Source organism: Equus asinus, chromosome 5 (genome assembly GCF_041296235.1).
Source record: "Equus asinus isolate D_3611 breed Donkey chromosome 5, EquAss-T2T_v2, whole genome shotgun sequence".
Lineage (NCBI taxonomy): Eukaryota > Metazoa > Chordata > Mammalia > Perissodactyla > Equidae > Equus > Equus asinus.
The window spans coordinates 59,657,633-59,671,669 of record NC_091794.1 but is presented as its reverse complement, the minus strand read 5'-3'; the positions used below and the strand labels follow the sequence as shown (position 1 = coordinate 59,671,669).

At 41.9% G+C, this 14,037-nt stretch overlaps 1 protein-coding gene across 4 annotated transcripts in view; it reads left to right on the top strand.

Moving 5' to 3' along the window:
- LEKR1 (leucine, glutamate and lysine rich 1) overlaps positions 1 to 14,037 on the top strand; it is a 189,814-nt gene that overhangs the window by 121,560 nt on the left and 54,217 nt on the right. For all 4 annotated transcript variants that reach the window (XM_070509609.1, XM_070509607.1, XM_070509608.1 and 1 more), the window contains one exon: positions 5,939 to 6,020. In XM_070509609.1, the coding sequence (XP_070365710.1) occupies positions 5,939 to 6,020 (82 nt within the window). The remainder of the gene's footprint in view (positions 1 to 5,938; positions 6,021 to 14,037) is intronic.

The following is a 14,037-nucleotide window of genomic DNA, read 5'->3' as shown; positions in this document are numbered from 1 at the left end:
GAAACTAGACGAGCGTTTCAAAGAGGAAGTAAACAATTGTGTCAAATGCTGCTGAAAGTATGAATTAGAGAAGTAAATTTTGGAATGGCCAATATAGAAGGTCATTTGTAACCTTGAAAAGAGCTATTTCTGTGGAGGAGTGAAGAAGAAACCTAGATTAGAGTGAATAGAAGAGGTGGGGGTGGAGGGCCAAGTCATAGAAAGGGAAACGTGGATGACTCACAAGCATTAAATGAGATGACAGCATCAATAGTAAGCAGAGAACTGCAAATTAATCCAAGAACAAGACACTACTTTGTACCCTATGGACTAGCAAAAATTTTTAAACAGCTCTTTCTAGTAAGTATTAGGAAAGCAGGAACCTTCGTTCAGTGAGGTGGGAGTGTAAGCTGGTGCCTCCCTTCTGGGAACCATTTGGCATTATTTAAGTACGTGTAGGCCTATGACCTTATGAGCTTGCTCTGGGGCCATCCTGCAGAAAACTCCCCTCTTGGTGTTCAAGATGAGGGGTAAGAGGCTTTTATTGCAGGATTATTTGTGGTGACACAAAGTTGCATGCAGCCTAGGTCCCATCACTATAGGACTAGATCAGTAGAATGTGGTTTGTGCACACGATTAAGTATTACCTAGCAGTCAGAAAGGAATGAATCATACTTATTATAGCTACAGGGATAGGTCTCAAAAACAGAATCTGTAGTGAAAAAGTAAGAATTAAAATGAGATTTACAGCTTAACATTTATGTAGTTTTTTAAACACCTACAAGAATTACTACTTTTTCACATGTAAGAACCAGTAGAAGGCACACATTAAATTCAAGCGCATGGGTGCCCTCTAGAATGGATCATTCCCAAATGCAGTACCTTAAAACTAAAACTAAATCAACAGCCCTGCTTGTTACCATATCCGCCTCCAGCGACAGTTGGATCTCGCCGCTCTCTCTTCACAGAATCGAATGCGTCGTCTTTAATGACTGTTTTAACCACATCTCCCACCCCCGCCAAGTTCTCTGCTCCTTGTTTCCTTTTGTGCCATGGACACACACAACTGGGTTGATTAGACTCCTCAGTGCAGAACATGGACTCCTCTCTAAAGAATATATCTATAAAATACGTCAGACACAGAAAAATACAGAGAAAATATAACAAATGTGTGTGAAAACCATCACCCACATTTAACAAGTTTTAACACTTTGCCATCGTTACTCTGTAGATTGTTATTGAGAATCACACGGTTAAATCTTCCCTTTTTACTCTTCCTCATACCCACCCGCTGGTGTGATAACCAGGCCCAACTGCAAGAACGTTGTCCTTGAGGTGGGAAGTGATGAGATTCAGGGCAGAAGCTGGGGTGCCTTACGACCACCACCCATGATCACAGCTCGCTGTTCATGGTGCTCGTGGTGGGCCTGGCACCATTCTCCTCTTTACATGCGTCAAGTCACTTAATCCTGAGAACAACCCTCTGCTGGAGTAGCCGTTTTATATGTAAGGAAACTGAAGCGCCTGAAGCCGCACAGCTGGCAGAAGCCGAGCCGGCTCTGAAACCAGGCAGTCCGGCCGGAGAGCACCCCCGAGCTGGCTGGTCTGGGCAGTGCACTAAAAGAGTGGCCAGCTTTTGTCTTCCTATTCTTCAATTATCTCCACCACTTAAAAATACATACAGCTCAACTTCTCATGTAAAAAAAAATGCCTGTGCACCGGGACCTCTGGGGGCCGAATCTCCTGCTTGTTCTTCCATTCCGTTACTTGAACCTGGAATCGTTTTCCTCCACAGGGCACTTTGAACCAGATTTTTAATGTTTTTGGTGTTATTTATCCAGAAAGTTATAGGCTGTAAGTATCTTTCCACTACGAAGATTTTATTTATTGTTTTCTCAAACATTATGCTAACTTAATATACCCTCCAAGTGGCTGTAAAGTTTTATGTCCTTCTATAAAATAGTTAACTAGGAATACCTTTTGTTTATGTAGTTTCTAGAAACCTTTTGGAATAACAGGATTCTCCTAAATGACTAATTGACCCAAATCTAATGCCTGTGTAATGCCCCCAGCAAGCAGCTGGCTTCGCGTGAAAGAGGCTAAGAGCTCTTTTGTGTCTTGTTCATTTAAAGTCATTTGCTTCTTATTTAATATCTGCAAAGAACGCAGTCGCGTCGTGGTGGAATTTGCTGCTGTCGTTTTGGATTGTTTGCGGGGTTCTGCCTTACGTCTGCGTGCTGTGTAAAGCCAGTGCTTCTTTGCTTTTTGTAGGCATGCAGGGCTTTGCCTTATAAGCCTATGTTATGTGGAATGACCGAAAATTGAAGTTGAATGTTTTCACGATAGAGAAGGACTGCACGGAACAATACACTTGTTTAAGAACTCCTTGCCGCAGGAACTGAAGGAGCTGTCTTGGGCAGGTGGTTCTTCTCTGCTGCTCCTCCCGACTGTGCCCCTTTACTTATTAAGGACAGGAACTGGGCCCTCTGCTTCCAAAGCAAAAGGACCCTACTGGTCTGTCTACCGGAGCAGCAAGAAACCAGGAGGCTGCTTGTGCCTTGCTCAGAACAGTAAAGATACATCCTATGTGTTTTAAATAATTCTTAGCCCTTCTTTATTAGAGAAAATATAACCAAAAGTAAAAAAAAAAAAAAAAAAAAACAGCCATGACACTATATTAATTGACTCCTAATTATACTCTGGTGGGCTGTTTACATTATGGATTATTCATAATGAATCATTTTTTCTCAGTTCTATGTGGTGTCTTCTCTGCTTATATAAAATGATTTCTTTGTAGACATTACTTATATTTTCTGTTTCTATTTACTTCTCATGACAGCCGACAGAGATTTCTGTGTTGCATTTATTTATTTATTTATTGGGGAAGATTAGCCCTGAGCTAACATCTGCTGCCAATCCTCCTCTTTTTGCTGAGGAAGACTGGCCCTGAGCTGACATCCGTGCCCATCTTCCTTTACTTTATATGTGGGACGCCTGCCACAGCATGGCTTGCCAAGCAGTGCCGTGTCTGCACCCGGGATCCAAACCAGCAAACTCCGGGCTGCCGAAGTGGAACGTGCGAACTTAACCGCTGTGCCACCAGGCTGGCCCCCACCCCCGATTTCTGTGTTTTAAAGTATAAAATTTAATTGCTTTTCCTGTTTTTACTCGGAGATGCTGTAAATATGTAGCAAATAATCTGAAGAAAGTGGCTTCTCTACCCATCGAGTACCGTGAATTAAAGACTGAGCTATCTGTGGTTATCCTGAAATAGGGAGGAAGGCAGACTCCGTGGGCATGTAGAGAGAAGAATGCTGGAGAGTATCATAGCTTTTCCTTTCTGGAGTTGGGTCATGATTATGTAGTTTATTTTCCTTTAAACCTAGTAAAGGAACTTTGATGCACAAGTGTATTCAAATATGAGCCTAAGAATACTTTTCAATACCATAAAAATGGGTTTTGAATTAGCTGCCATTTTTACTGTCTACTATTCTACTAATTATCAGGTAACTGAGAATTAATTGGATAAAATTCACATACCAAGTACCAATTCTTTGGAGTTTATTTTTAAGGTAATCAGTTCTTCCTCTTAACAATATCTACATTTAGAAGTAATAGCATAAAGTTTATTACATGGCTGAGACCCATGCTTCATCTAGTTTGACATTACATCCTGACAAAAGCACTGAGGGACATTTAACAGGAAGGCATAATTGTTTTCTTTCATGTCAGTTTCATAAAGTCAGTCACAATGATAACATATTTGTCTTAATATCTTTCATTAATTAAAATATATTGGGGCCGGCCCTGTGACGGAGTGGTTAAGTTTGTGCGCTCCGCTGCAGCAGCCCAAGTTTCACTGGTTCGGATGCTGGGCGCAGACATGGCACCGCTCATCAGGCCACGTTGAGGTGGCGTCCCACTTGCCACAACTAGAAGGACCTACAACTAAGATATACAACTATGTACCTGGGGGATTTGGGGAGATAAAGCAGGAAAAAAAAAAGTTTAAAATATATTAATTTTTAAACTTTCAAAAATTACAATCTAAACCACCTCTTGGAGTTACACTACTAATTTATTACATATTTTATGTAGTAGAAATAATACTTTTCATTTGCCTTAGGTATACCTCTTTAGAGATTCTGGATATGCTAAGCAGATCTATGGGCACACTGACCACACTTTCACGCATAAATGTCACAGCCCCTTGTAACTTTGCTATTCTGAGCGTCCACGTAAGAGACTTAGAGAGACAGGACTTCAGGAGCAGGCAGCCTGACTTTGAATCACGGACTTACTTCTAACTAGCTGTGTGACCTTTGAAGGTAGTTGATTCCTCTGATCCTTAGATTCTTCACTGGTAAAAATAAAACGCGTATGTGTTTTTTGTAGTAGTTGTGACTGTGATGAAATGCTATGGGAGGAGGCACTCTGCACGGTGCCTGGATGTGGTGCACTGTCATCAAACATCTGCTTCCTGACCCCTGTGCTCTTCAGGGGCTGGGGGAGGTGTTGTAGCTGTGCCTGTGTGAACAGAACCCCTCCGCAAGCCCACGTGCACTTAACAGAGCCACACATTATGCCGCTTTCACAAGAGAGTGCCTTGCTTCAAAAGGTTATGCTCAAAAACTAATTCTCTATGCGGATGTTACTTTATCTTTTCTCTCATTTAATAATATCACTTGATAAACTGAAAAAGATGTACCCCACAAATATTATCTATCAAGTAAGTCAGTCCATGTTGAATCTTATTTTGAGGGGCTGTCCTCTCAGCCCCTCAGCCAAGTGTAAAATCTTCAGTCAGTCTGACCTCCGGCTCATGCATTTGCTGGTTCTGATACCAGGCAAGAGAATCAGACAGGATCTCATTTTTGCCTCATCTGAAAAAAGGGGCTAATAGCACCCACATGGCAATTTGAGGAATAAAGTTAAATAATGTATGTGAAGGCACTGGGTGAACATAAAGTTTTGTACAAATATCTGGTAAATTCTAATTAAAACATTTGTGTAGAGTGAATTTATTTTCTGATTTAAGGAACTGGCTCTTCTTCGTAAAACAAAGTTAAGAAGGCAGATTGAAGATATATAGAGAAATTTTATGTATTTTTAATGGATGATTAAAGATTTTAAACTTTACTGTTAAAAATATATTAAAACACCTGAGCAGATGTAACATAGAAATATTATAATTTCAGTGTTTTAAGTTGTTTTCTCCATAGAAACCAGTTGGTCCATCTGTGTAAGTTTGATTTCCACCGTATTTCCAAAAAGAGTGCCGCCAAGCGCTGTGCTTGGGGCTGGGTTCAGATCACAGTTCCCACACACAAGCTGGCAGCGGGACGCACACCGTCTAGGCCACTTGTTCTTCTGCTTTAGTTTCAGTTCTGTACCTACACACACGTCAGACATGCCTGCTTGAACAATCTTCCGCAAACACTGCTTGAATTCCCCAGTTCGGGACTCTATGAAGCCGATTTCCTACTTGTATTTTGTTAGCTTTGAAAGTTATTAAAATGCCTATTAGGAGCTACCCAGAGTTAACAAGTTCTTTCCCGGGAGCCTTGTACGTGGTTTGTCTATTTCAGTTCCACCAGAGGCCTCAGCCATGCTTCTCAGCTCCAGGCCGCCAGAGCTAACGCAGGCAGTCAGGTCTTTCAGAAGGGAGCCGCATCAGAAATTCTTACGTGTCCGCTACATAAATTTCCTTGGAAAACATTAGCAAAATTTAACCTATTAGCTGTTTAAAAATTAGCATGATGTTGGGGGCAGAAAGAGGCTAATAAATTAGGTCCATCAAAACCCATTAATTCCATGGGGTTTCAAAGTAGGGACGTGCTGCATATGGTCATCCAGGCAATGTGGAATAAACGGCGACTCTAAAAGAATGTCGTTTACCCTATGAAAATATCTGGACACTTAAAATGTTTAATCAGATGAATGCATTGTGTCATTTCAGATTTACAGTGTCAAGTAGAGGCACTCGGGCTAAAGCTTCAGAAGGCAGCGACCGAGATGGACAGCTACAAAGAAAAGCTCATGTAAGACAATGAACATTAACCAACCTGTAAGAATTTGGAAAGACCCCTGTGTTCCCTGCGGCTCTCGGGCAGCGATTCAGAGGTGCGGGTGAGGTCTCTGCTGCTTTTCTCGGCTGCTTTTCTGGACTAGATTGTATGTTGAAGGACCTGTAAATATTTTTAAATATATGAAATGTTTCTTTCCCTCAGTAAGAAACTTACCTGTCCGTGTATTAAAGCTTTTCCTGGTTGTTCAAATGTGTAACTTAATGTGAAATATTCTCTGAACTTCTTCTCTTATTGTTTTCTCTTTACTATCTGTCCAGAAGAAACAACTTTGAAGTCGTTTCTTAAAATTACAGTTTTAGGTTCAAAAAGATAGTTGAGTATCTTCGAAATGCCGGAGTACTTATGCTTTATATAAGTGAGAAAGAAAATATTGGAAAAAAATGATAAAGTGCCCTTGTAAAATATCCAGAGGATTATTTCTTTTAAAAATAATTTATTTCAGAAATTTAAAAAATTACTTTACAGGATATAGTACATCCATAATTATTGCACTAAAATAGAATTTACATAATCTTCGAAAAGCGAGTAAATTCTTTTATTCTACGGTATACAATCTGGTAGCTCTGGTTTTCAGTTGCTATATTTTAGAAGGCTGAACCTCATTAGAAATATAAATATCTAGAATGCCTACCAACCAAATTTTGTGTTGACCATGGACGTACTCCTAAGAACGTGTTTAGTAAAATTGTCAACAACATAAGGAAGAACAAGTTCCGAAAATGCCCTATCAAATTACTGTATACTTGGATTACTTGTAGCAAAATAATTTGTTTTCGAGGGGCCGGCCCCGTGGCTGAGTAGTTAAGTTCACGGGCTCTGCTTTGGTGGCCCAGAGTTTCCCCAGTTCAGATCCTGGGTGCGGACATGGCACTGCTCATCAAGCCATGTTGAGGTGGCGTCCCACATACCACAACTAGAAGGACCCACAACTAAAAATACGCAACTATGTACTGGTTGGCTTTGGGGAGGAAAAATAAGATGTTTAAAACAAATTGTTTTTGAAATACAAGAAAAGTGAAATATTGGTGCTGTGTAACACTGTGGTTAATAGCACAGTAAATACAATAGTTCATCTGTCAGTGTATGACAGCTGGGGTTGAGGGAATGAGTGAGGGGGACCTTGAATGACTCACTGGGCGCAGGAAGTGACTTTCTGGGTGAGAAGAAATATGACAAAGAGAAACAAGATGGCAACAACCAGAGAGAACTCACCGTTCCCCACCCTCTAATGACATCAAGGAGGGCTTCGGCCGTGCACATGTCTCATGTGGAAAGCAGCCTAATCAACCACAGCTCCCTGGCAACTTCAGCCTCTTGGAGCTCAGGAAGTGAGGAGGGCAGTCCAAGACTGGGAGGTAGCTGACCCCCGACTCAGCTAAAAGGGAATGTGTGGACGTGCCAAGACTCAGCATGTGGAGTGGAGCCCTGGCAGGTTAGGAGAGAAGCTACATACAGAAATATGCACACTGAGGAAAAGGAATAACACGCAGTGGCTGTGACATGAATTGAGTTTTAGTGAATAAGTTTGCACAGAATCCTCTGTATATACAAGGAGGCTGCCTTTGTGGTGCTTTTGGTAATTATATTTTTAACATAATTTATAGTATAAGTGCTGAGAAATGATGAGAGTCAGAGTAGACTGGAGTTGGAGGGAGAATATACCACCTCACTCAAGCCCATCAAGTGGATCACCTGGAGGGAATCGCTATACACTTGCACAGATGCTGACGCTGCTGTTTCAGTGTATAGAACTGGTGCTTCCTGCCTGTATAAGCACTTCTGAAAGGTGGAAAATGGGCAGAGTATTCACTTTTAGAAAATTTGAGCTATGGCGGGTAGAACCACTTACATGGCCCCAACTGCTGGCGACGTTTCTCAGTGCTGCCTGTACCGAGCTCTCCCACCTCTGCTGCATCTGCCCGCCCTCACTGCTGGGACCAAGTTGAGTAGGCTGGCTTTAGGGTCAGAGCTCAGGAGGTGCCCAGTAGTATGCAAGTGCTATTTCATTTGTAGGTTAAAACCAAATTTGTTACTTGGCCATTGTTTCATTATAAATTAAGTTTGAAGTCAAAATAATTCACTAAAATATTTCGACGTAAATTTGTTAATAAATTGTAGATTTACTATATATACCCAAACCTTTTTGAACTTCCAGATATTGGAAGGTGCTATGAAATCAGGTTTCTTTAAATTTTTAATCCTCCCCCTTTGTGGAGGTTGGAGGATAGAGAACTTCACCTATCCAACTTGAGATAATTCTTTTGTTTAAAGATTTGTAAATGCTTGGATATAAATTTTGTGGATTTTTACTTAAGGGGGGTAGGCAGTTTTTAAACAGATAAACCTGAGGTTCCTTTTTCCCTAAGGTTGGTGGGAAAACATTTTCCACAGTTTATAGGAACTTGCTATGTATTTGGAAACAGAGATTTTATCCTTTAGGATGCATTGAGCTCCGAGAAACAGAGGTAGAGTGGTTTCAGGCTTCGCGGATCCGGGGCTCACAGTGTCACAGGGCATCTTGAGTTCCTTCTGTCTCGCCCTGCTGCCCTCAGCTCGACTTCACCCCAGGCTGAGTCCCTTGTAATCAGGGGTGGCTGCAGCTCCAGGTACCACAGCCAAAGGGAACCATCCCGGAGGGAGGAAGGGCCTGTTTTTCTGGTGTCTCCTTAGATGTGAGAAAAAAACTTCCCAGAAGCCACCAGACAGCCCTCTCCTTACAGCTCTTTGGCTAGAGCTCTTTACACACCCCCTCCCAGACGAACCAGTGGCAAGGGGAACGGGACTGCCACAGTCAGCGCAGACCCAGCAGGATTTGTCCCGAGAACAGGTGGCAACAGCGACCTCACGGCCGGAAAGGAAGCTGCAGTGCGTGTCTAGAAGGTAACCAGCACGCTATCCTGGACAGGTAGAGTGGCAATGATGCTCTGAGAAGTTAACGATGAGATTTTCTACAAATTTTATTTGTGTATAATATCTAGATCAATTTAGAGAAGACCTTCCTGAAGTAATAAAAAATATGGATGTTATAAAATGCAACTTTATTACTTTTAAATATATATATAGCTTAGAAATCTACTTTCATATATATTACATATATTTTTTATATATAATACATTCATATTTATATCAGGATAAACATAGATAAATAAGAATAACAAGAAAGACTGCTATAGATGGTGAGAAATTTTTAGGAATTCCTGAAAGAGAATGCACAGGAAGGATAATAGAAAGTGTGAACGTTACGCAGGAATAAATTAGAGGAAAATCACTTGTGTGGCGGGTGTGTGACAGGCAGGACCTCTCTTGGAGTCGGGTAACACAAAGAGCAGGGAGTGCGATCTGACAAGTGGTCAGAATGGTGGTTCTCAGACTCCAGTCTGCAGAAGGATCCTGGAGAGCTTACTGAAACGGTGCTACAGCCTGAGCTCCCCACAGACCCAACCCCAACATCACTTTCTGGGCTCCATTCCCACAGATCTTCTGGTTTTACATTTGGGTGTGCGGTGGCTCCAAGCAATGTGCATTTTTAGCGCCCTCCTCACGTGATTCTGGTGCAAGTGGTCCAGCGACGCCCACTCTGTGGAATCACATTGGGAACAAGGAAGGCGCTGGCCCCTCCCCAAGGCCCCTGGATCAACAGGCCCTTGCGTGAAGCCGCGGTGGCAAGGCATCCACACCCAGAATAGAGCAAGGAGTACGAGGACTGGAGCCAGGGAGCCTGGCAGCTGCTGAACTCCAGCAGAGGCAGGGGTCCCCACTCCCCAAGACAAACCTCCAGTGCCCCCACCATACCCCGCGCCTTCATCACAACCTTCCAAAACAACCTAGGGCAGAAAGAAACAGCAGAGCAGACAAGTAAACAAAGACTCTTCAGGCTGAGGAGGAACACCCAGCCGAAGATGACCAGGTGTGCGAGAAGAACCTCCTGTGGCCCCTTCCCCCAAAATGCCTCTGAACTCACACAGGAAGACGTGACAGCCAAGGAAACTGTCAAACAGCAAGCAGAAGAAGTGAGATCAATTTTAAAAGTTAAGGTATCCTCCAAAGTGTGTCCAGGATTGTAACTATAAAAGAAGAAAAAGCTGTTGTGAAAAAGAAGCTGTTAGGAATTTGAGAGATTAAAAATATGATCAGAAAAATGGTTCCATTCATGTTAAAAATACATATGAATGTACACAGATCTATATGGATTTAAATGCATTGAATAAACAACTGGTAGGATTACAACAGCTCCCTCTGGAAGAGGGAGGGGTGTAGAGACTCATTTACTCTGTATACTTATTATTGCTTAAATAGCTTACAGTGTGAATGTCTTTATTGTCATGTATATAATAAAAAGAACAAAAATCACTTGAAATGATTTATAATTTGTGAATTACTAATGAATATGTCTAAAGTGGTTATATAAAATACATTTTGGAACTTAGGGACCTTTATAATCTACTTACAATTTAATTTTATTAGCGGTCCCCCCCCCCGCCCCCCACCATTTAACTAATAGTTTGAGCCACAGTCAGCCTGTGACCATCATAAATCACTGCTGTGTAAGCTCTCGACCTCTCAGCAACATCCGACACGGCTGACCAATCTGTCTGGGGACAGACTGCCTCCAGCCTTGCCTGCTGAGATATAACGTTCTCCTGATTTTCTTCTTATCTCCCTGGCCATTCATGAGAACTTTTGCCTGGCAAGCAGGTGGCTTGGTGGCATTCCAGTGTCAGAGCTTGATCCACTTTTCACATGACCCTAGATGGAACAGGATAATTTACTTCACTCATCCATGCAGTGCAGATGCTTATGGAGCGGCCTTGTGCCGTGACTGGGGATGCAGGCACTAGATATTGGAGGAACCAGACTGACAGCTCCTAGAGCTGTTTAGATAATTTCAGGTGGTGTAAGTGCTGCGGAAATGTAAAGCAGGCTTTTGATAGAGCAGCATCCCTGAGCAGATGGCCTGAGTTAAGTTCTGAGTGACAAGGAGGAGGTGGCACTGCTAACACACTCACACCTGGAAGCAGGGAGACGAGGTTGAGGTCCTCAGTTCCTGGGAGTGAGTTTTCCAGGTTAGAGAAGGATGAAGAAGGCCAGTAGTGGTAGACAGAATAACGGCTCCCAAAGATTTTCACGTCCTAATCTGTGGGAGCTGTGAGTGTGTCACCTACATGGCAGAAAGGACTTTGCACATGTGATTAAATTAAGGGCTTTGAGATGGGGAGATTATCTTGGATTATTCAAGCAGGCCTAATGTAATCGCAAAGGTCCCAGTAAGAGGAAAGCAGGAGGGTCGAAGTCACAAAAGTGGACGTGAGGATGGAAGCAGAGGTTGGGGTGGTATGACTTGAAGAGGGAAGAAGGGGCCGCAAGCCAAGGAGTGCAGAGGGTCTCTAGAAGCTGGAAAAGGCAAGAAAACAGATTCTTCCCTGGAGCTGCCAGAAGGAACACAGCCCTCATGGCATCTTGATTTTAGGACTTTTTACCTTAGAACCACAAGAGAATAGATTTGTGTTGTTTTAAACCACAATTTGTGGTAATTTGTTACAGTAGCAATAAGAAATTAATACACTAGCGTGTCCAGAACCTACTGAGGATTTTGGATTTATGCAGAGGGCAATGAGAAACTATTGGAGGATTTTGGCAAGAGAGTGAACTGATTTGATTTGTTCTGAAAGGTCAGCCTGGCTGCTCCACAGAGGATGGACTGGAGTGGGAGTACAGCAGCAATCGGGGAGACGAGGTGGGAAGCTGAGCACTCACGCAAGTGAGAAGGGACTGGCTTGATGTAAGGCTATAGTGCGGTGATGGAGAGAAATGTATGTCGGGGTGAATCAGACAGGAGGCACTAACGGAGTAGACGTGGCTGGGGAGGAAGGGGACTGGAAGGGAAAGGAAAGAAGAAAGGATGGGGTTTGGGCTTTTTAGACATCAAGGTAGACAGTTGAGTCACTAGACGACAGTGACTAGGGGCCTAGACCTCAGCTCCAGACTGCTGGGCTTCAAATCCAGCTCTGCTGGGTAGGAGAGATGGCCCCTGGGCTTCTCTCTCTGGTCTCAGTTTCCTCAACTGTAACAAGGAATAAGGGCTGCTTTGAGGGTAGCATGAGACAGATAAGGTGTTACCTATTAGTGTCATTATTGCATTGGTGCCATTTATTGAAGTGGGAAAATCTGTAAAAAAAAAAATAGATATGGGGGTGAGGGAAATAAAAAACAATGCTTTTGATCTGTTAGATTTGAGATGTCTTTTCGACAGTAAAGTGGAAACATCAAGTAGGTGGTTTGAGAATGGCTATTTCATATACAGCAGTGGAATGGTATGGACCCTTGCCTTTCAAATTAGGGGGGAAATCCAATTATTTCATCTTCTTTCCTTTGCTTTGATTGGCAGAAGCAGCAGGGGCCTTTCTGAAGGCTTATTCAAAGTGGTTGAAGAGAAAGGATTAACACTATTTTCTGAGAGTGAAAGAAGGAATGCGGTGTTTGAAGAGATGTAGGCATCCTTTCTGTTCCTTCCAAGTCCTCCATTCTAATGAAGGGAAGATAAGGTTGGGCAGGGAGGGTAGACCATAGAAAGAGCGGGGCAACTGGCATCGGGGTGGGAGCTGACCCTGCCGAGGGGAGTTCTTGGGATGGTAGGCTCCCTAAGGAGCAGGCTTTCTTTTAAAAAATTGCAGCCAAGATTAATTGTCCACATAGTTAGTAAAATAACCACTAAAAGGAGTTCTGCTGTCCCTGCCTCTTGATTTGGAAAAGTATGTGTGAGAGTCTGAACACAGAGTGAAAGTTGTGATGGGGCTGCTGAATCTCAAAGCATTTTTAAAAGTAATATTTTTGTTTGATTTCAAAGCAAATGTATAAAACTTAGAAAATACATGAATACACAAAAAAGAACATCATAGTTATATTTTGATATATCCTTATAGTCCGTTTTTCCAGTAATGTATATTTCTTAACATATTTTCACTTCGTGATAGATCCTGGACATTTTCTGATAGCATTACAAGATACATGTATAGATAATTATTACATGGCTATGTAATATCCCAATCTGTGGATGAACCATAACTTATTTATTAATCACTCGTTTTTTAGAATTTGCAAATTTTTCACTTTTATAAGTAAGTTACTTTGAAATTCATATAGGTAAATTTTGCTACTTATACACAATTCTTTCCTTAGGATAATTTTTGCCAGAATCAAACTTGCATAATTTTAAGGCCTTTAATGCATAAAGCCTCATTGCCCTCCAATAAGATTATACTGATTTATAATCTCAACAGTGTTTGTAAACATCCATTTCTCCACTTTTTGGCTTATACTGGGTATTATAACTAAAAAAAAGAAAATTACTAGTTTAATGGATGAAAAATTGTCCCCTGAATATTTGACCCTTTCTAGTCTTTCCTCCACGGCTCACCCAAGCAGAGCCTCTGCCCACTTTTCTAATGACATGTCAATCTTTGCCTTATTCCTTCTTTTTTAATGTTTTATTTAGAAATACTTTCAAACTTACAAAGATTTGTAAACATTATGATAGTACAAAGAGCATCCAAATAGTCTTTAGTCAGATTCACCTATTATTAACATTTTAACTCATTTGCTTTCTTCCTTACTCCTCTCTCTGCTTCTCTCTCTCTCTCCAGACACACACACACACACACACACCATGCATGCATGCACAGAGTCTTTTCCTGACTCATCTGAGGATAAGTTACACACAGCATGACCTTTATATACTCAGCCTGCCTTTCCTCAGGACAGTGATATGTACATAAGCACAGTAATCAGTGTCATAAATTTACATATGATACTTTAATCTACCATCTGTATTCCAGTTTTGTTAGTTGGCTTTACAGTGATTTTTCCTCTGGCACACGATCCAGATGGGGTCAGCCTACTTGGCATGTCTCTTTAGCCTCTTTAAATCTAGACAATTTCTAGTCTGTCTTTGTCTTTTTGTGATATTGACATT